The following is a 23,029-nucleotide window of genomic DNA, read 5'->3' on the forward strand; positions in this document are numbered from 1 at the left end:
TGTTAAAATAGATCTTCTGGCACTTCTCACTGATCCAGTTGTTGCGGATGCACTTCAGAAGATGGACTGTGTCAAAAAGGAGAAACCAGACGCGCTCTCTATCAAGAGGATGCTTGGCTGTGGCACACTAATCACCCGGAAAATCAAACAGCTTACAGTACTGCTGGTTTATCTTGTGGTTGTCTGTGATAAACCTGATGACACCCCTACCTGCCCTCTCAACAGCAGCTGTCGCCTCCTTCACACACTCAAGCTGGTATGCTGCACATGCACTGATCTTGCCCCTTCCCAGATACATTCCTTAGATTCCTCCAGTTGAGGATGATTTGGATGAACTTAGCAGTGTCACGATATCCTCTGAGCTTCAATGATGCCACAAACTTTTCATTGAAGACCTTCAAGACATGCTGCACATTTTGTAGTTGAAGTCGTGAGGGGTTAACAGCAAATTTAGTGAGGGGAGTAGTCTTCAGAATGCTGCCTTTCTCTGACTTGTACATTTTCTTGAGGTCAGCAAATGATGCTGTCGTTTTATTGTTAAAATAGATCTTCTGGCACTTCTCACTGATCCAGTTGTTGCGGATGCACTTCAGAAGATGGATTGTGTCAAAAAGGAGAAACCAGACGCGCTCTCTATCAAGAGGATGCTTGGCTGTGGCACATTAATCACCCGGAAAATCAAACAGCTTACAGTACTGCTGGTTTATCTTGTGGTTGTCTGTGATAAACCTGATGACACCCCTACCTGCCCTCTCAACAGCAGCTGTCGCCTCCTTCACACACTCAAGCTGGTATGCTGCACTGAACTTGTGGATGGGTGTCACAGAAATCATGAAACTAGGTCCACTGTGTAGCGACTTTATCCTAATACATAGCATAGAAGTGGCCTTGCAGTCTGGCTTGTTCACTGCCATGCCACTCAGAACCCTACCAGAAAATGCTACAGTTGGCCGAATCTGCATTTCATCTATCACGAGGAATAAACTCTTCTGCTGCAGTGTCTTCACTGGCAAATGTTTCCCTCATCATCTGATCCTTGTCAATAAATGAATTAATGTACTGCAGCTTGCGTTTCCTTGGAAGCACCAAAAAAGCTCTGAGCTGTTCATAACTACACTTGGGGTATGATTCAATCGCAAAACAATAATCATTCATGGAAGACTTCCTGCGATAAAAGTTCCAACAAACGTACAAAAAATACCAGCTTCTTCTCATTCTCGGTGTTCACACAGGCTGATGTGTGGGTTTGAAGAAGAGGGTCAATATTCTGAATCATTTGTCAAACGGGATGTCATAGTTAATTTCTAAGTGCACAGCTTTGGCGAACTGACCATACAACCTCAAACCATTGTTGGGATGAAGTGTCTTACCCAGTGGTACATTAATGTCCTTCTTGAATACCCGGCAGATCAGTGGGCTACACAACGTGGACATGTTTTCGATAATCACAGACAGGCTACACTCACTGAAATTTTCTGTTATGAACAGACACACTAACCTTTCTTCCGACATTGAAATAATTAAGTTCTTGTACTATTTCTGTAGGTCACGTTCAAGTCTAGAAACATCAAATGAAGTAATCATATCTTCCTGAAAAAAATGCCTCAGTTGCTTGTCTTTGCTCTTTGCCGGGCGAGGTACAGGTTTTGAAGATGGCAGACATGAAGCAAGCACATTGGAGACATTGGGAGGGATCGCAGGTCGCTAAGAACCACCAGGCAATTTGACAGGAGGGTTAACACCCCAGTGTTTCTCAGAAATGAAAAATGTGTCAATAAACAACAAAGTTCTTATGTGGTGGTATCACATCAAGCCACTTCTGTCTTTTATAAAAAACGGTCTTTTGGCAGTTGAAACACTCAGTACCTGTTATCCTTGTTATAATCATCGTTACAGTTCACAACATCACACTTATTCGGCAATTTGAATACACAAAATCAGCAAGAAAGAACCTATGAAGAACCAAACAAACAAACAAAATCAGCAATAACCTATGTTAACAAACACTAGCCACTTCTAAATGCTGCCATGCGGGAAAGACAGAGTGACACAACCTTCCACCTCCAATGCTTGTGGTACACTGGACTGGCCTCCACTAGCAGAGCTAGGAATCTGGGTGTGCAAGTCCTGTGTATAGTAGTCCTTGATATGTATATATATATATATATATATATATATATATATATATATATATATATATACACACACACACACACACACACACACATATATATATATATATATATATATATATATATATACACATTTTATATAAACATATAGTTACACTGATAGATATAAAATATTTTGTATAGATGAATATTGGGACAAAGCTAATCTAAGTACCACTTGTGTCCCTGGTTCTCTAATACTTTATCTATATGTTTTCTTTACGACAAACGATAGGTTGCAGGCGTCGTTTGCCAAACTAGCGGCGATTTCATCAACTGCTCAGTTGGCGATTTTGTTTGTGACCAGGAGTTCCTTTCGTCCAATTCCTGCATTCCAGAGTCAAGTGTCTGTGATGGCATCAGCGACTGCGCAAATGGAAGGTATGTATTGTTACCATTAGAATTATCATAACTGAGAATACACTATAACGTGTCTTGAAGTTTTGACTCGTGAAAATCCATAATCATGAGAGCCCTCGTACTTTCTCAAACGTTCTTCAAAAGTAGGGCGATATAAATTCCATGTATTTTCAAAAGTAATAGGAAATTGATAACAAGCAAAGAATATTATTTACGAAGTAACTAAAGTAGGGTCCAGATCTAAAGCATAATATTTCAGATGCACACATAACAGGTTTTTATGTGTTCTTTCAGATGCAGGCTATTTGCAATCCTCGTTGGTTTTCTCTTAATCAACCTCGACAATACGTAAACTCTATTTCCTTTTCGGTAGCTTTCTCCCTATATTTTGTGTAAAATTTTTACTACCGGTATCAATGAATCTAGAAGCAATGTGGATGTTAATGCTGTTGATACCATGATTTGCTCTTTATGACGAAGTATGGAGATATACCCATTCTTAACTTTATTACTCTCTTATTCCTACTTCACTGTCTTGGAACATTGGGTTGTCGGCCACACTCACTTCTGTATTAAGAATTTTAATTTTCTATGTTACCCTCTAATATGATTTAATAAAATCAAACTGCCAGCGAATATTTTATGTTGAACAGGCTAACACAAGTCTCTCTTCATAGTTTCTATATGGAAGATCTATCTTAACGTTGTTATTGACCTTAAGATATGTTATATTCATTACTTCTCATGTAGTTTATTTCCTTTTCTCACTGGGCAATATTTCTCTTTTAGAGCCACTGGGCTTATAGGATAGTATATTGCTTTTCCAGCTAGGGTTATAGCTTAGCTAATAATGATAATAATAATAATAATAATAATAATAATAATAATAATAATAATAATAATAATAATAATAATAATAATAGTAGTAGTAGTAGCTTTACTCTGTGTAGATGTGTTTCAGAATTCGCTCATGTTTATATTTCATCTGGTTTAATTCCTATATTTCACTTGTTTTCTAAGTTTGGGTCCTATTAATTTTATCTTTGTTTTCTTTGAGGCGGGGGGAGGCTAAACCATAATATTAAATTATTCAAGCAACGTAATCATAATTAATGTCCCTATTCATACCCCCCCCCCCCTCCGATGAAGTTAGAAAGAGGTATTACATTTAAAGATTGCATGCGTTTTAGCAGTAAAGGTCAGAAACGAAAAAAAAAAACCGACGGAAATTTGTAATCGTTTTGGTAACTTTCTTGAAAAAAAAAAAAAAAAAACTGCCTTCTGGGAGAAAAAAAAGTCGGAATTGATGATAGTTTGCCATACAATCACAACCAGCTCTCAAGGTAAGTTCTGCTTGTAGTTGATTAGGTAAGAAAGTTACCTGGTGACTATTCCTGCCAAACCTCTTCAAAACTTTTGCTCAGCCGCTCTTGGGATATCTGACTAAAATGCTCATACATGCCACAATAGTCTAGTTGCCACAAAGTCAAACTTGAAATGTTCAAAGATGGAAGGTTTTTTAAGTAAAATGTGTTCTTATGTGAATTTGGATCATTTTAAGTTTTGTTGGCACAGCGCCAACTTTGTGAAAAAATTTCTATGAGCCAATCAGCATAATTAGTGATGATTATAGGTAATACATCTAAGTAAAATGTAGCCCATTTACTAAGGTCCTAGAATCAGGTGGAAGATCACTTTTCTAAACAAGTTTGACCCGAGGAATTCATTTCTGATATTTTTTTTTGCGATTAAAAATCAAGGTCACCATCAAATGTAAAGGTCAAAGTCATTTATGGCTGTACAGTATTTTCATCATAAAAGTATGACTAAGTGAGGTTTATATATTGTTATGGTGAGGTTTATATATTGTTATGGTGAATGATGTCAGCGAAATTGTGCATTAATGATAAAAAAGACAGACCTTGGACTCTTGCAAACAATTTACTTTAGATCTCTACACATGCAACCATTTGAAAATTGTTCTTAGCACTTTTCCAATTTGACCTGCAGATTTTGAAAAAAAAGATGCATATAATCAAAATGTAACGTTTTGAATAGGAGTCCTAAAATCATGTGTGATACCACTCTTCTATAGAACTTTGATACAAATAATTAATTTCTCATATCTTTTTTTTTATGGTAAATGGACAAGGTAATGATCTATTGTAAAGGTCAAGGTCATTTTGAACCGCCATTGTTGAAAAGTTCCTACTTTAGCAACTAACTGTAACGAATGTTATTGTATGCATGTCAACTGATTACTTGTGGAGATTTTGATCTGAACTAATCCTCATGCATCTCGCTCACATTCAGATCTTCATACGAATAAAGATCTTCATTATCTTCATTCCCATCCTGATCATCATTCTCCTCAATGTGTTCTTTCTTGGTGAAAGGGCTCCAGCAATCATCACCTGCTGTGCAGAAACAGTATACAGTACAACTCAGTTTTTCGCAGTGACAGCTACATCTGGTTTCCTTGCATGCATTTCCCTTTGCACGTCTACCACAACTAATCACACTCATCAATCAGAGGTTGTGGTTCTGGTGGGCCATCATCACTGCAGGGACAAACCATCCCATCATTTACTTCCCATCCCTGCTTTGTGATGGACACATTGGGAGAACCCTATTTGTCTGCTGCCTTCTACAGTAGCATCTGCAAATGAGCATGTCTTATATAGAGGTAGAGATTTTTGTCTGTTGATGGCAGAGATATGATGCGCAATGGTTTCCTGCACTTACAAGTATAGAGATTGTAACGGGCTTGAGTCATGGTAGTACCTTCTGATTGTCCATATAAAGCTGCAAAAAACTACTGTCTAACTGCCATGAGATATGCCTCGGTTACGCCTTCTTCCCCTAGCACGTTAAAAAGTTCCGGAATGATTCCTGTCGTCAGTGTCTTCAAAACAGAAGCTTTGCCCTTGCCAAAAGGGTATGACACAGTATCACAGCCTGTTATTGCTTGGGCTCTATGAAGTTGTGAACACAATGTGTCCCTCAAGTTTGTACACATAGCATTGATATCAAGCACTACACTATCCCACTTCTCCATCTGGATGGAGAGACGACCCTGTAAACCATATCGCCATGTCCAGTAGACCAGTAGAACAAAAATGTCACTGTCATCACTTAGAAGCCGGACCACATCTCGGGCAACATTGGTGGCTTGAAACAGATAACTGATAATAGTTGCATCTGCTTCTTCATGCAGAAAGACACCATCATCGTTACTTTCAGCTGATACCCCACATCCCAGGTCAAATGTGCTAAGGAGAAGTGACAGGTTATGTTTGTTGAACCTGTTTTTCAAAAGGGCATCACGACTTGGCAGAGGGCTCTGTAGGTCAAGATTGAATGTGGTTGCACCAACACCAGCTCGACAGTGCCTCTCATGTGCCTTTGTTGATAATTCAGCATAATGATCAAATACCAGGGAAGAACATGATGCAAGTCTTGCTTTCATTGACTCTGCTAAGACCCCAACACTTCCTCCACAGGGCCACACCACATGATACAGAAAGTGTTGGGCGTCAATGATTACAACAACAGGACTTTGAGCCTGACACTGCCTCACTCCAAGTTTTTGAGCCCTTGCACATCATGTCTCTGCCACCAACAGACAAAAAATCTCTACTTCCACGTAAGATGTGCTCATTTGTAGATGCTACTTTGGAAGGCAGCAGACAAACAGGGTTCTCCCAATGTGTCCATCACAGAACGAGATGGGAAGTAAACGACGGGATGGTTTGTCCCTGCAGTGATGATGGCCCACCAGGACCACCGCCTCTAATGTGTGATTAGTTGTGGTGGCCATGCAAAGGGGAGAGCATGTAAGGAAACCGACTGTAGCTGTCACTGGGAAAAACTGAGTTGTACTGTATACTGTTTATACACAGCCGGTGATGATTGCTGGAACCCTTTCACCAAGGAAAGTGGTCTTGCACATGATTCTAGGACACTTAGAAAAAAGATACATTTCTATTAGATGCGTTAGCTATAATAAACACTAATTATGTTAATTAGCTTCTAAAAATTTTTCCCAAAAGTAGGCACTGTGCCAACAAAGCTAAAAATGATCCAAATACACATTTGAACACATATAAGTTAAGAAACCTTACATCTTTGAACATTTCCATGTTTACTATAGAAGTGATATAGCCTGCTACTAGACTTCAAGGATAACTTAGTTTAGTACCTTGGCTGTTTCAGAATCAGCTACATACTTGAGCGACCTTGGGTAGGTATGTCCTCAAGTAAGCATTCTTCTTTATCTTGTTTTCATCACGAATAGACTGAATGAAGACAATAAAATTTGTTTGAATTAGATTTCAATAAAATGTAATTGCAATAACTGCCCTTCATTTCTGTATCCTGGCAGCGATGAAAACGACAAGTTGTGCAACAAAGAGGGAATAATCCGCTTGGAATCCAACATCCAAAGCCCCTTTCCAGAAAACACGATTGCTGGAAACATCTACCTAAAGTACAATAGAACTTGGATTATGATATGTCATCCGTTTTTTGATCAATTCGAAGCCGAGGTAAGTTTAACATCAGCTTAGGTTGTTAGGAAATCATCATCATTTTCGTGAATTTAAAGAGATTCCTTTCCTCCTCGATAGGTAAATCAAGGCTAGATAACTTTTAGTCGTGTTTATTCTGATATAGAAATAGATGATAAAGAAGACGCAAAGTTCTGAAAGAAATATTTTATTGCTAAAAAGATATTATAATTTTTTAAACAGATCGTGTGCAGGAATCTCGGTTATGAAGGAGGCATGGTGCAACCTGTCTTTGGCTCTTACTTTGGAATGGGGTTTGAACCTATACTCTTCAGCGAATTTTCCTGCAACGGTCAAGAAACGTCCCTCACTCAGTGTCCAGGGTTTGTTTGGGAAGAAGCTAGCAACTGCTCTGTCAATGCAGTTGCTGGAGTTTTCTGCCATACAGGGGTAAGATGTTGGATTCTTTTGTCATACAAAAGTAAGGTACCGCAGTTTTTTTCTATGCTGGGTTATTTTTATGCTAAATGAAATGTTGTAGCTTTCGGTTTTGCTTTGGAAATATACTAGGATTTTTTTACATTATTTGGGAAAAAAAGATCGATTTTCTGCCACATTGAAGTAGGATACTGTGCTGGGTAAAAATGATTTAGTGTTCGGATTTTCTAAGTAAGGGAGCTTGGTTTGTCAATCAGTGCAAAAATTATTTATTTTTAGATTTATTAAAGTAAGAAGATGGTGTTTACTCTAGCCATAATGAAGCCAGATGCAGGATTCTTTGTTATTTCAGGTTAAATTGTTTCAGTTTTTTGTCTGTGTGTGACAAGATTCTGCCATTTTTCTTAATTTCATGAGTTTAGATATTTGTTTTATCAGGCTAGAGACAAAATAGTTTTGTTCTGTATACTCAACGTAGCGAACAACTGCCGATATGGTAGGGCACTTGGTTTTGAGTCGACTGGTACATACATCTTCACAAATCACCGGCTTGCCTTTATACTCTGTTTCTGACTTTATTTCTCTTTCCCTGTTTCTAGATAAATTGGTGTATATCGGAAATTGTATCTAAAATTAATATAACTCTTGTTCCACACCACCAGGGAGGTAAAATTCAAGGTGTAATTTCTGTATAAAGGTTTCCCCTCTTCTTGACCATGACATATGAGCAGGTCCTTCTCACGGGTATACCTATGTGTCAGATGTTGCTGCTACACACAAAAACACTCATTGTGATAACATTCTCTCATAATGAATTAGGGAAAGAAAAGGTTTCCCACCAAGCGAATGCAATATGTGATGTAAGGAAAGAGGGGGGGGGGGGGGCCATTGGATTGGTGTGCTTTGGGCATGTAGGTCCAAGGACGGTGAGAAACAGCAAGTTAAGAAAATGAGAGGTGAAGGAGGCAAAAGCCTAAGCTGATGTGTTGGGATAAAATAGAAAGAAAAAGAAACATAATTCTATGATAAAGGAAAAATTGAGCCATGCGAGTAGATGACTGGAGTTCCGTGAAAGGTGAGGCGGATGAGAGAGGTGGATGGTAGGGAAAGGGTGTGGAAAGGAGGGGGAAGGTGCAACCGGGATGACATCATGTATAAAAGATGTAATAATGAATTAAATGGAATTGCAGTCATTTTATTTATAAAAACAGTAATATGAGCTAGTGTTAGAAGGAATAAGCAAGAAAGAATTACTGTTAAATCAGAGAACGAGAATATGAGAGAGACAGAGAGTAGGGGGGATGGGTTGGAAAGTGGGCCAGTTATCTGTGGAGACATGGCACCACTGGGGAATCAGTTTCAAACAAAATGCCTTCCCCTCTCGGTCATTTTTCGCTGCATTGAGTATTGTGTGGATTTCGGGAGGACACTTACATTTCTTAAGATGATAAGTAAAGATGCTGGGGATTCTTATGATGATGAAACCTTCCAGCCCCACTTGGGTAACATGGTGTACCATCTTACAGAATTGAGTAAATTTATTGTCTATTTTGATGTAATAAATGAGATCAACTATTTTGCTAATAATTTTGTTAGCTAATGCATATCAAGAAAAAAAATTAAATATAAGTCTCGAACTATGAACATTTATTCTTTCAGAATTTTAAGGCTCACCTAGCTGGCCCCAAGAAGAATGCAGGGCATTTGGAGATAAGATCTAGCAGCCTTTCTTTGTCCGGTGCCATTTGCAACAAAGGATTTGATGATTTGGATGCCCAGGTAAGAAAATCAAGCTCTTTAACCGCTTTTGTACGTGGATTAGTGAAGGTAGTTCATCGATTTAGATAACAAAGGGTAGATCTTTCTCACCTTCTAACTACCTTGGCCCACGGGGACAGTTTCTATAGGCTGCACTAGATCACATATCAGTTTATAACTATACATACCCTTTGTATCAACTTTCGTTGACCTTAGCCATTCATTTTTTTTTCTTTTTTTTTTTTTTGATTCTCAAGTTCTATACATTTACTCAGGCATCTTAAGTTTTTCTCCAGGCATTTCTTTAACTACAGTATCTCTGTTCATATAATTTTCATAACAGTCTTCTTCTTATCACATTAGTCCCTATTTCTTTGTATGTAAAGTAAGGGCCTATTATTAACATATTAGTTAACTGGCACAAAATTATTATTATTACTATTATTATTATTATTATTATTATTATTATTATTATTATTATTATTATTATTACTAGCCAAGCTACAACCCTAGTTGGAAAAGCAAGATGCTATAAGCCCAAGGGCTCCAGTAGGGAAAAATAGCCCAGTGAGGATAGGAAATAAGGAAATAAATAAATGATGAGAACAAATTAACAATAAATCATTCTAAAAACAGTAACAACGTCAAAATAGATATATCATATATAAACTACCAACAACGTCAAAAACAGATATGTCATATATAAACTATAAAAAGACTCATGTCAGCCTGGTCAACATAAAAACATTTGCTCCAACTTTGAACTTTTGAAGTTCTACTGATTCAACTACCTGATTAGGAAGATCATCCACAACTTGATAACAGCTGGAATAAAACTTCTAGAATACTGTGTAGTATTGAGCCTCATGATGGAGAAGGCCTGGCTGTTAGAATTAACTGCCTGCCTGGTATTACGAACAGGATAGAATTGTCCAGGGAGATCTGAATGTGAGATTTCTCTATTTACTGTTTTGTGTCATAATTGCTGCAATGGCCTTTAAACATCTCAATTCACTAATGTGTTTTCGCTGTAACACGTCCTCTGAAATTATGTGAATAAAAACCTTCCCCTACTCAGGAGGATAGGATTCTACCCAAGGAAGGAACGAAGAGGTTAAAGTTAACTTATCATGCGGTTTTTCTCTTTTTTTCCAGATAGGTTACGTACATAACCTGAAAACTTCAGTCAAAGAGACAAATCAATAATTCATTTATCTAGAATTTTACTAGAATCGTTTTGAACATACATTCTTTAATAATTATTAGATAATAGATCCACCAACTTTCAGATTCGATGATAATACAAAGTAATTTCCAACCTAATTTGCTTGTTTATGCTTGAAATGATATTTTTTCCTTATCAGATTATATTACCAAGGGTTGAGTAATTCATACAGTTTAGTTATGTAAACTATACGTGTGATAAATCTGAAGGAATTCGGTTAGATGTTTGATATGGAAACAAAAGTTGGGTGTGCAATAAGCAAGAGGTATAGTAATTTCACTGGTGGAAGGGACCATGACCAAACCTTTTAGCAGTGTAAGGATGCCTAGGTAATGATAGTTTAAGTTAATTATGATACGATTGCGATAGACATCAATTATACTTAGTGACCTTCTTCGGAAATTTACTCACTTGGGAAATTATTATCCTTCCTCCTAAAAAATGAACTATTCCTTTCTCCCAAGGTCATCTGCAGGAAGCTAGGGTATGATCCTTTGCAGGCCACAGCACTCAAAGAATCACCTCCTAGAAAGAAACCTGATTTCATCTGGAATCTCATCTTGGATTGCAATGGATACGAAAAAGATATTGAGGAATGCAAGATTTTAGTCAGCAATGCCACTTGCACTCAGGAAGATACGGCATTTGTATCTTGCTCCAGGTAAAAGAAAAATTTTAATAATAATATAGTCGATAATAAAACTTCAGTAAATAATCTGTATATTCAATTACTCTGCAGAGAAAAATAAGATGAAATATCAAAAGTCTCTATAAAAGATCTGGAATGACTGACCATAAGAAATATTTTATTTTTCTTGAAAGTTAGAATATTAATAAGGATCAAAAGCCAGGGTTGTGGTGACCTTTTGTAAACGCCCCTGCTTAGCAATCGCCGGACTGGTCTCAGAGTACCGCTCAACCTCGATAGTTTCTTGTAGTGTCTACAACCTCACCATCTTTGTGAGCTAAAGATGGGGGTTTGGGGAAGCCTATAGGTCTACCTGCTCAGTCATCAGCAGCAACCTGGTTCTACCATGTCCTAGCTTAGGTGGAGGGATAGGCTTGGGCACTGATCATATGGATATATGGTCAATCTCAAGGGCATTGTCCTGGTAGCTATGTCATTGTCACTGTCCCTTATCTCTGCCATTCATGAGTGCCCTCTAAACCTTTAATTCATGAATATTGGGTAATTAATTGTCTTGGTTTCAATTTACAACACAGAAGAAAAAATAAGTCTGTAGACAAGCTGCTGAGAGCCGTACTACCCAGAGATTGTGGTAAGCCCGTGGACTCTTCAAACCGATTTCTGACGAATATTGCCAAAATTAGAGGAGGAACTGTGTCTCCCCAGTTTGATGTTCCCTGGCTAGTCTCTCTTCAGATCAAAACTCCCGTGAGACTTCTCTATTTACTGTTTTGTGTCATAATTGCTGCAATGGCCTTTAAACACCTCAATTCATTAATGTTTTTTTGCTCAAACACGTCTTCTGAAATTATGTGAATAAAAAACCTTCCCTTACTCAGGAGGATACGATTCTACCCTAGGAAGGAAAGAAGAGTTTAAAGTTAACTTATCATGCGATATCTATCTTTTTTTCCAGATAGGTTATGTACATAACTGCGGCGCTGTCATAATATCCGAGTATTACCTACTATCGGCGGCTCACTGTTTTTTCGTACTAGGAAAATTGAATTACATCGTGAGGGTGGCAGAATACAACAGTAATTACGAGGAATCATTCCAACAGGTGAGTTTATCTAGAATAAGCTTCTTTATTACATTACAATTGTTGTATGATTATATACAGAAGAACATTCCAAGAAGTTCATTTAATATCTCCTATTTTATTTCTAACCTGCTAAAAAAGGTAAATTCTATTATATTGTTTATACAGTGCAAAAATTCATGTGGGTTGAGCATAAGTGGACTCATTATAACTTTGTAAGTAGAATTCATAATTCTCACACATTATGATCAAGGAAATTCCAATTGATGTCAGCTAAGTTGATGAGAGAACTTGTGCACAATACCATGCCCATATGTAATAAGAGAACAAACAAGCGAGAATGCATCTCACTAAATACTTTCCCCAAAACAATATAATACAGACAAACTAATTGAGCCACACAATCAGCAACACCAACAACTAATACATCTCTAGAATACTAATCAGTGACCCTTACCTTTATGGATTGTCCAACCCTTAAACATACAATCAACATGACTAATGTGTATTTTTCCTTAACTAATACAAACCTGGGATTATTTATGTGGATTATCTTTCAGCAGTAGCTGGAGGTAGCCATTGCTCTTTAATTGTGAGGTGGCAACCTTGCCTAACCGCTTGGGTGGGTAGGCAGGGCGATACCCAGCTGCCACTATATCACTATATATACTCACAGCAGTGAAAGATTTCACTTTTGTATTGCAGGCAGGGCTTCTGGGGGACAGGTGATGGCGGGCCAATTTATATAAATAACTCCAGGTTTGCATTAGTTAGGGAGAAATACAAATTATTTCTGAATTTGTCATTTGTTCCCATACTAATAAACCTTCCGTTATCTATGTGTATGACTCACTCTTAGGTGGATGGAAGTCTTAGATCTGGCATGGACATTAACCCGGTTCTACCTAGTACAGTATATGACTGTGGTCTAGGGAAATCTTTGACACCTCGCTGAAATATACAAAGTGAGTATACTCGCGGCCAGTGCAATGCAGTAAAATAGAGGTTGCTGTTTGTATGAACATCTTCGAGTTTATATAGGAAAACCAGACGTATCCCATTACTCCCTCCCAGAAAGCAATGGGGACGTGTACAGTATAACAATTTTATAACCTCTTCTTCTTTGTCTGCATCCCCTCCCATCCCTATGTGGGGTCGATGCACAATCTCCACTGCCCATATTGGTTTTGGCTAATTTTTCATGGCCAGATGCCCTTCTTGCCACCAACCCTCTCCATTTACCCGGGCTTGGGACCGGCACCAAGTTGAGGCTGGCTTGCTCCCCCCTCAGTGGCTGGGTTATAACAATTTTATAACTAATACTAGGATAAACATGGGAAGTGATAATTACCTGCAGAGGTTACAGCCAACTTGCAGAGGGACACATGATGCTGTACCCCAAGGGGGGGGGGAGGGGAGATGAAGAAAGGAAAGCCAGACATTCTTCTTATTCATCCCAGTCTTAACCCGGGTAACCAATGTCGTCAACCAACTGCTACTTGTCCATCAAAGAGCCTGAGGTATCTTATGCCACTTGTTGAGCAGGTACCACAGGACTGATAGTGAACGTATCGAGTCTCCTGTGGGTCACATCTTTTAAGTAATGGGCTGTGAAGGAGGTCTGTCTCTTCCACACGCCCGCTTAGAGAATTTGCAACACAGAAAAGTTGTGCTTTAATGCCAGTGAAGTACTGATTCCCCTGATATCATGAGCTCTAGGTTGACGAGCCTGAGGAGGGTCCTGGGCCAAGACTCTTTTGATGTCTTGGTGAATCCACGAGGAAACCGTGTTCTTGGTGAGCCTCCTCTGTACTCAACCTGAACTAACAAACAGGTGTTAGTCTGGGCTGTGTTGCTGCAGTGTTTTTAAGATAGTATCTCAAACTCCTCACTGGGCATAGTAACAACTGATCTGGGTCATTAGTTACAAAATGAAGACTCGTAATCTGAAAGGGCCTGAATCTATGGCCAGCATCCCCAGATTTTGAGTCTTAGCACTAAACTCATGGATGAAGCAGAGTGTCATTTTACCCCATCCCCTTGAATGGGCGATGTCATACAAGAGGCAATGAAGTTCACTGACTCTCTTTGCGGAGGTTAAAGTGAGCAGGCATGCAGTCTTCAAAGCGAGATTTCGGTCAGTTGCATGGCGTAATGGTTCGTAAAGAGGTCCTTTCAAGGATCTCAAGACACAAACCACGTTCCAAGGAGGAGGCCTAATCTCAGACTGGGCCAAGTGATCTCATAACTCCAGATGAGTAAAGAAAGCTTCAATGAAGAGGAAACATTTATTCCTTTCAGCTTAAAAGCAAGGCTTAAAGCTGAGTGATAGCCTTTCACCACCGAGATTGAAAGGAGTTTTTCCTCCCAAAGGTATACAAGGAACTCCGCTATTACTGTAGTAGGGGCATCGAGTGTAGAGATATTCCTTTCACGACACCAACCACAGAATATTCTCCATTTAGCCTAGTAGACCGAGGCTGACGACCAATGCAAGTATCCGGACATTAGCTCCGCAACTTGTTGTGAAAAGCCCTTCTGAGAGAGGAGACGCTGGATAGACTCAATGCGTGAAGTTGAAGCGTCTGCACGGTCTTGTGGAAGATGTTTGCGCGTTGGTTTTTTGTGTAGATCTGATCGTAGAGGGAGCTCTCTTGGCAGATTTACTAGAAGTTGCAGAAACTCCGCCATTACTGGAATAGTGGCATCGAGTGGAGAGGTATTCCTTCCACGACACCAACCACAGAATACTCTCCGTTTAGTCTTGTAGACCGAGGCTGAGGACCTACGCAAGTATCCAGGCATTCGCTCCGCAACTTGTGAAAAGCCCTTTTGAGAGAGGAGACGCTGGATAGACTCCACACGTGAAGTCGAAGTGACGGCACGGCCTTGCCTAAGATGTTTGCGTGTGGTTGTTTGAGTAGATGTGGTCGTGGAAGGAGTTCTCTTGGTATATTTACTAGAAGTTGCAGGAAGTCCGGAAATCACTCTGCATGATGCCATAGCGGAGTTACATTAGATCTTTGGACCCTCTGGTCTTGTTGAGCAGTCTTCTCATCAGATAAAACGGGGGAAAGGCATACCCATCGATGTTGTCCCACTGTTGTTGGAATGCGTATTGCCACAGAGCCTGAGGGTCCGGGACTGGAGAACAGCATAGCAGAAGCTTGTTGCTCAGAGATGTTGCCAACAGGTCTACAGTCAGGGAACCCCACAAAGTCATGACTTTGTTGGATATCTGACGATTCAAAGACCATTCGGAGTCTACTGTCTTAGTCGCTCTGCTCAGATTATCCAAGAGCACATTCCTCTTGCAGGGAAGGAATCGAGTTGACAGAGACACCGAATGCTCTTCTGACCATCTGAGGATCTTTACTGAAGGTGGCATAGAGGCTGCAAAAAGGTAACGCCCTGTTTGTTTATGTAAGCTACTACTGTGGTGTTGTTGCTCATCAATACCACAGAGTGACCTGCCAGCATCTGTTGGAATGGATGAAGGGCTAAGTAGGCTGCTCTCATCTCTAGATTTATGTGCTGATACCTTTCTGACTCTGACCAAAAGCCGGAGATAGTATGGTGCAGCAGGAGAGACCCTCACCCTTCTTTTGATGCATCTGTGAAGAGCATCCAATCCAGAGGGGGAACGAGAAGATTCTGGCCCCTTTGAAGGTTTTCATCTACTATCCACCAACTCAAACTTGTCACTGAAGGGATCTTATCCTGAGGCGGCCGTTTGGAACAAGACAGATAAGAGAGGTTAGATGGCCTAACAGACTGAAGAAGGGTGCAGCCACTTCCTTCAGTCTGTGTACTCTTTCGTCTGATGGGAAGACTTTCTTTTGAACAGTGTCTATAATCATACCGAGGTATTCCACTCTCTGTGAAGGTTGCAGTAAGAAGGGTCGTCTCTGAGTCTGCTAGAATCAGGCAGTCGTCCAGATATCTGAAAAGATGGATGTCGTTCCTGTGAGCCCAAGATGACACTAGTGCGAACACTCTGGTGAATACCTGAGGAGCTGTCGTGAGACTGGAGCATAGAATCTTGAACTGGTATGTCTTTTTCTCATGTATGAATCTCAGGTACTTCCTTGAAGACGGATGGCTCAGGTCCTCTACAGTCTAACTTTCTCTAACACTTGCTCCCAGCCTACTATCTTTCATCAGCATCTAACTTTACAATCGTCAATCTCATTCTGTCACATATCAACGCGAACCTATCACCGCAAACAGAGGATTGCCATCATCAGGTCAACATAAGCAAATAATTGTAATAAATATTTCACGATATGTTACGACTAAATGCATGAATTAGTTTTCCTGTAAGCGTTTTTACATATCGCTTGGACAGATTCTTGTTTGTACAGCTAGATAGGAATATAATGAATACTACAAATTAATGCTGTGGAGGTAGTCATGTTTTCAATTACGAGGGTGTCTACTAGCAATATTAATGATGATATTAATGTTAGTGCAAATGATCTTTTCTAATTTCAGGACTTCTTTATCGATAAGTTGTGGATCCACGAAGCCAACGAGGAAGTGGCTGCCTTCGACAACGACATAGCTCTTCTCAAAATCGAAGCTGTAAATGGTCGAGGAATAAGGTCAGTCTTTTCAATGAATAATACGGAAACCCGGAACTTGTTATTAATCATTGAAACGATCATATTTGTTAAAGATGACAGCATTTAGATAATAAACAAAATAAAGATCTATTACTACTTATATATTTGACTGCAAATGTACGGTTTCTAAAACTTGAGCTACAAAGGAAATAATTCCACGCATTTTTTATCTATGATAAAACAGGAACTAAATATGAGAGAGAGAGAGAGAGAGAGAGAGAGAGAGAGAGAGAGAGAGAGAGAGAGAGAGAGAGAGAGAGAGAGAGAGAGAGAGACTATAAAAGAAGAGAATCTTGAATCCATATCTTTATCTTTGGTGGCTGACCGTTTGGCTTTCAAAATATCGAACAAATTAAATTTAGTGAGTACAGTTGAGAGAATAGTGAAAATAATGGTTATTTAAATTTCATTTTGATTTTCATGTCAAAAGAAAATAATTTTTTAAAACAAAATATTGCAAAAGAGACACAAAGATTAAGAGACATTTTGGCTTCCTCGGTGAACATTGGTGGGGTCAAGAAGAGAGAATGTTGTACAAAAAGAGATTGCAATTAAACAACAGTTAAACTGCATTTCTAACTGCCATTATACACATGAACATGTCTCATAAGGTTATAATAGTAAACTGATGCCTAAAAGGAACGCAAATCTACTGTTTTCTTGAATAAAATTAAGTTTTATTTACCTAATCAATACGCTTCATTATTATTATTACTATCCAAGCTACAACCCTAGTTGGAAAAGCAAGATGCTATAAGCCCAGGGGCTCCAACAGGGAAAAATAGCCCAGTGAGGAAAGGAAATAAGGAAATAAATAAATGAAGAGAACAAATTAACAATAAATCATTCTAAAAACAGTAACAACGTCAAAACAGACATGTCATATATAAACTATTAACAGCATCAAAAACAAATATGTCATAAATAAACTATAAAAGACTCATGTCCGCCTGGTCAACGAAAAAACATTTGCTCCAACTTTGACTTTGAACTTTTGAAGTTCTACTGATTGATATTCAGCTTATTTTCGTAGTTACCAGTTTGGCTTAGGCAAGGACTTTCCTACAATTTGCAGTCTTGTACATAAATAAATAGATTCTAGTCATGAAAGTTTTATGATCGGCCTTAACTTTAGCATTCGTCTTTGCATTAATCTTGAGGCCATTGTTCATTTAGTTGAATAAATTATTGTTTCTGCTGCATTTCGTGTCAGTTTGCTAATTTTACTCACCCAGAGTCTGGATCCTCAAGAACGTCCATTGCAGAAATTAGGTCCTCTGCAATTTGAGATGGAAAACCATCTCTTGTTTCTTGCTTTCATGGTGAACAGAGCTCAATTTCTTAGAGACAGCTTTCTTGTGAATTTGAGGTTGGATTTTGAATTCGAATGTGGATCTCACAATTCGAGGACCTGTCCAACACTTCTCCCCATGCACGAATCGAGTTATTCTTACATCACTGAGGTAACTCTGCCTGATTGTGGCCCAGTCAAACATATGCAAATGCTTTGATTTTCAGTTGCATTCACGCATATTTGAGCTGGAATAATGTTATTGTAATATCAAGTTCATGTTGTGTGCATGGGAAGATGAATAGCATTAAGCCTATATATGTAAGGTACCCGTAACATCACGCCAAAACAAAACTGAACTCCAGAAAGCTTGAGTGCATTAAGCCCCACTTTTTATTTGTCCTACACCAACGTATTCCTAAAAGTCTTTTAATTTCAGACAGGGTGAGTGTACTAAGCCACTTTCTTTTATTCATCCCATACCTACATATCTGTAAGTTGATAAGAAAAATCTTTGTTAATTTCAGACTAGGTGAGCGTGCCCAAGCGGTCTGCCTTCCTCGCATAGGAGAGTCATACCAAGATCTCAAGTTCTGTACAGTGGCCGGATGGGGAAGGTCTGACATAAGACCAGTTGTAAGTGTTTAAGATCTTTCTATTAATCTTAAAAGCTAAGGCCGAGGGGACTGGCAATCTAATGCTCTTTTCTTGTCCAACGGAATGGAAGAAACGAACGTTTAGGCTAGGCCACAAACAATTCATGTTGAACATAGTAGCCTCTGGAGTTTTCGGCATTTATACTAAAAAAAGGTTCATAATGATATGAATATTCCAAGGAGAAATAAAATACCCATGTGGGCACTTTTCAATCTAAGTAACAGAATTATAGGTTTCCTGATAGGGGCTCTTGAGAGTTCTAGTATGTCAGCTCAGATTTAAAAATAAAAATAATTTTACAAATTGAATTAATGAGAGATTTTACCTCAAAAGTCTATAAACTAAGCCATCATATTTCCTTATTTTGGGCTAAGTATGAAGCTGTACTGGAACTCGAAATCATATCTTTTTGATACAGGCTATGTATATTATGACGAGCACACAAGTGCAGATCTTACATCAAAATTATCATTACATTGTTAATAACGATCTACTATTTTTGTGTTCTTAATATATCCCCTACAGATCTTAAATAAGTTCAACAGTTTCGGAGATGAAACCTCAAAAATATATTTACGTATATTCTAAGCCAGTGGTGAAATTGCTTTTCTACCCTTAGTCATTAAACCAGTAGTTGAATTTCAGCGCGACTAGGCTGTATATTTCCATGTGAACAATGATCCTAATATTATTATTATTTTTGTGATAATGCAGACTGGAAATTTTAGTCATAGCTAAAGCGTCATGTACTCTTTCGATTTCTGGATATAATGTAGAGAGCAATGGAAATTAATGCTTTTATAATACTTAGGTTCCAAGAAAACAAAAATAGAGGCAGTTAGATAAATATTACGTTTTAGCCCTTAAGTGTACATATGTAAATATATATACATACATATACTGTACATGCATGTATATAAATTACACACACACACACACACATATATATACATATATATATATATATATATATATATATATATATATATATGTGTGTGTGTGTGTGTGTGTGTGTGTATGTATAAATTGGTATGACATTGAAACAATCTCCAGCAGATTTGGTAGATTTGAGGACAAAGCCCCTAGATGAATAATGGGAGTTAAATTGCAGGACAGGATTACAAATGAAACTATAAGAGAGATTACTCGAGTGCCATGTGTGGATGAGATCATGGTAAGGGTAGATAGAGATGGTATGGGCATTCTCATCCCACTCCCTAAAAGTGGGCACCACAAGGCACTAAAGGAATTGGAAGACCCAGGCCAACATGGCTGAGGACTACAAAGTGCGAAGTAGGAGATGATGAATGGAGAAGTATTGAATTAAAAGCTCAAGATAGAAACAACCGGCGAAATCTAACAGAGGCTCTTTGCGTTAATAGGCGTAGGATGAGATGATGATAATGATTAATATATATATACGAGGAGTGATCAAAAAGTTCGGTAAATGTGTGAATATTTATTAAATTACGAACATTAACATGTTTTGTCACTAATCTCCTTCAAAGTACTCTCCTTCGGCACATACACACTTACTCCACCGTGCCTGCCACTTTTGAAAACATACCTGGAAGTCCTTTTTCTTCAATAACTTTATTTGCTTTGTCTTGTTCGATTTGATGTCTTCAATGGTGTTGAATCGTTTCCCTTTCATCGTCGATTTCATTTTCGGGAATAGCCAGAAGTTGCATGGTACCAAGTGGATGCAGAACTGAAGCGAGATTCTTTCCAGTTCAGAGCTCACAGTGGAAAACACCTTCATCCCCAGCACCTAAGAAAGCACGAATGTCGAAGTCACTTGTGAAGGTCATGCTGATTACATTCTTTGATATGGAAGGATTAGTGCATATTGGATTTGCTCCCAGAGGCTGCGCCGTCAATGCTATTTTCTACGTGGAAGTTCTGAAACACCTGCCAGAATCTATTAGACGTAAAACGCCGGAAAAATGGAGAAATGGCTGGCTGCTGCATCATGACAATGCGCCCTCTCACACGTCACTGCTTGTTTGGCAGTTCGTGGCTGGAAAGAATCGCGCTGGAGTTCCGCATTCACCGTATTTTCCCGACTTGGCACCATGCAACTTCTGGCTATTCCCGAAAATGAAATCGACGATGAAAGAGAAATGATTTGACATCATTGAAGACATTAAATCGAACACGACAAAGCAAATAAAGTTATTGAAGAAAGAGGACTTCCAGGAATGTTTTCAAAAGTGGCAAGCACGGTAGAATAAGTGTCTATATGCCTAAGGAGAGTACTTTGAAGGAAATTAGTGACAAAACATGTTAATGTTCGTAATTTAATAAATATTCACACATTTACCGAACTTTTTGATCACCCCTCGTATATATATATATATATATATATATATATATATATATATATATATATATATAAATATGAACATTAATATACATTACATATATAGATAAATATATATCTTACAAACACACACACATATATATGTATGTACATATACTGTATATGTATATATATATATATATATATATATATATATATATATATATATATATATATATATATATATATATATAGTAAAGTTGATGTTAATGGAGTCTTATCAAATGAATTTTCAGTGAACAATGGAGTACTCCAAGGGAATGTGTTGTCACCCATGTTGTTTATCCTCCTCATGGATTTTGTAATGCGTAGAACAGTCATTGCTGGTGGAGAAGAATTGGACTGCATTGGTGATAGGAATTTAGCGAAACTAAAGTATGCTGATAATGCTATCCTTGTTAGCAGAACAACATAGGATTTGCAATGCTCAGATACCAGAATGCATGAAATATCACACGAGGTTGGGCTGAAGATAAATAGAAGAAAGGCAGAGCTGATGAGAACGGAGTATGCAATGGAAGATGAAATATCATTGATAGGAGAAAGGATTAATGATGTAAAATGTTTTAAATATTTATGAACTATGATCTCCAATACAGGGTCTTAAGAATTAGAGTTTAGTGAAAGATTGAAAAAAGGAAATCAGACTATATATCAGTTTAGTGAGATCAGTGTTACTCTCTGGACAAGAGTTATGGTATGGCAGTGAAACAATCTCCAATACAATTAGTGGATTTGAGAACAAAGCCCACAGAAGGATATTGGGAGTTGAATTGTAGGACAGGATTAGAAATGAAACTATAAGAGAGATTACTCGAGTGGGATATGTGGATGAGGGTGAGGGGTAGAAGGAGATGGTTTGGGCATGCTCTTCGCACTCCCCAAGAGAGATTAGTTCACGAAACATTCAGGTGGGTTCCACAGGGCACTAGAAGTTGGAAAACCCAGACCTACATGGCTGAGGACTATGAATCACAACGTAGATGATGAATGGGGAAGTATTGAATTAAGAGCTCAAGATAGAGACGACTGACAAAATCTAACTGAGGCCTTTTCCGTCAATAGGCCTAGGAGGCGATGATATTATATATATATATATATATATATATATATATATATATATATATATATATGTGTGTATATATATATGTATGTATATATATATATATATATATATATATATATATATATATATATATATATGCACAAATATTTTGGACAACTATCGAATACTGAAAATGAGAGACAGGAGCTGGCAGAAGCACAAAGGCCAGTGATGAAGTGGCCATTGAGTAAAATGACAAATGATAAAGCACAATCTCCATCAGAGTTTCAAATTGAAATGGCCAAGATACTAGCTACAGAGGTGGAAGTATGAATGCTGGCTTTATTAAGAGCCATCGAAAGAGGAAATAATGCCCAAAGACTGTTAGGAGAGTCTAACGGAAAATATCTTAAAGCAGAAAGATGATGTTATGGAATGTGGTAAATAGAGAGGAATTAAACTAACAGAGTATGGTTTGAAAGTTTCTGAAAGGGTGCTAGATGAGAGATAGAGACAGATGGCAAAGGTTGGGAAATAGCGTTATGGAGTAATGAGGAGGAGAGGGACTGTGGATGTCATCATTATAGTAAAACAGCTCCTGGAAAAGAGCTCTATTGTGCTTTTCTACATTTAATGAAGGCTTATGATATAACACCAAAAAGTGATGTTCACATGCTCGAGGAAGAAGAAAGTTCCGGAGAATTTGGTTACAGAAAGGTAGAGATGATGTACTAAAGAATGTAATAACAGCTATTGGGGAAGTTGGTGTAGGATTACATCAGGGGTCAGCATTAAACCCGTTTTTATTTGTGCTGGTCTTGAATGCGTTAAGTGAAGAATTCAGAAATGAAAAGCTGTG

The 23,029-nt window shown here is 38.3% G+C and overlaps 1 protein-coding gene across 1 annotated transcript in view; it reads left to right on the plus strand.

Moving 5' to 3' along the window:
- LOC137655140 (neurotrypsin-like) overlaps positions 1 to 23,029 on the plus strand; it is a 39,096-nt gene that overhangs the window by 14,105 nt on the left and 1,962 nt on the right. The window contains exons 6-14 of the mRNA XM_068389017.1: positions 2,407 to 2,552; positions 6,916 to 7,078; positions 7,283 to 7,489; positions 9,137 to 9,256; positions 10,925 to 11,121; positions 11,685 to 11,856; positions 12,065 to 12,211; positions 16,685 to 16,794; positions 18,634 to 18,742. Coding sequence (XP_068245118.1) covers positions 2,407 to 2,552; positions 6,916 to 7,078; positions 7,283 to 7,489; positions 9,137 to 9,256; positions 10,925 to 11,121; positions 11,685 to 11,856; positions 12,065 to 12,211; positions 16,685 to 16,794; positions 18,634 to 18,742 — 1,371 coding nt within the window. The remainder of the gene's footprint in view (positions 1 to 2,406; positions 2,553 to 6,915; positions 7,079 to 7,282; positions 7,490 to 9,136; positions 9,257 to 10,924; positions 11,122 to 11,684; positions 11,857 to 12,064; positions 12,212 to 16,684; positions 16,795 to 18,633; positions 18,743 to 23,029) is intronic.

The sequence above is a fragment of the Palaemon carinicauda genome, chromosome 16 (genome assembly GCF_036898095.1).
Source record: "Palaemon carinicauda isolate YSFRI2023 chromosome 16, ASM3689809v2, whole genome shotgun sequence".
Taxonomy (NCBI): domain Eukaryota; kingdom Metazoa; phylum Arthropoda; class Malacostraca; order Decapoda; family Palaemonidae; genus Palaemon; species Palaemon carinicauda.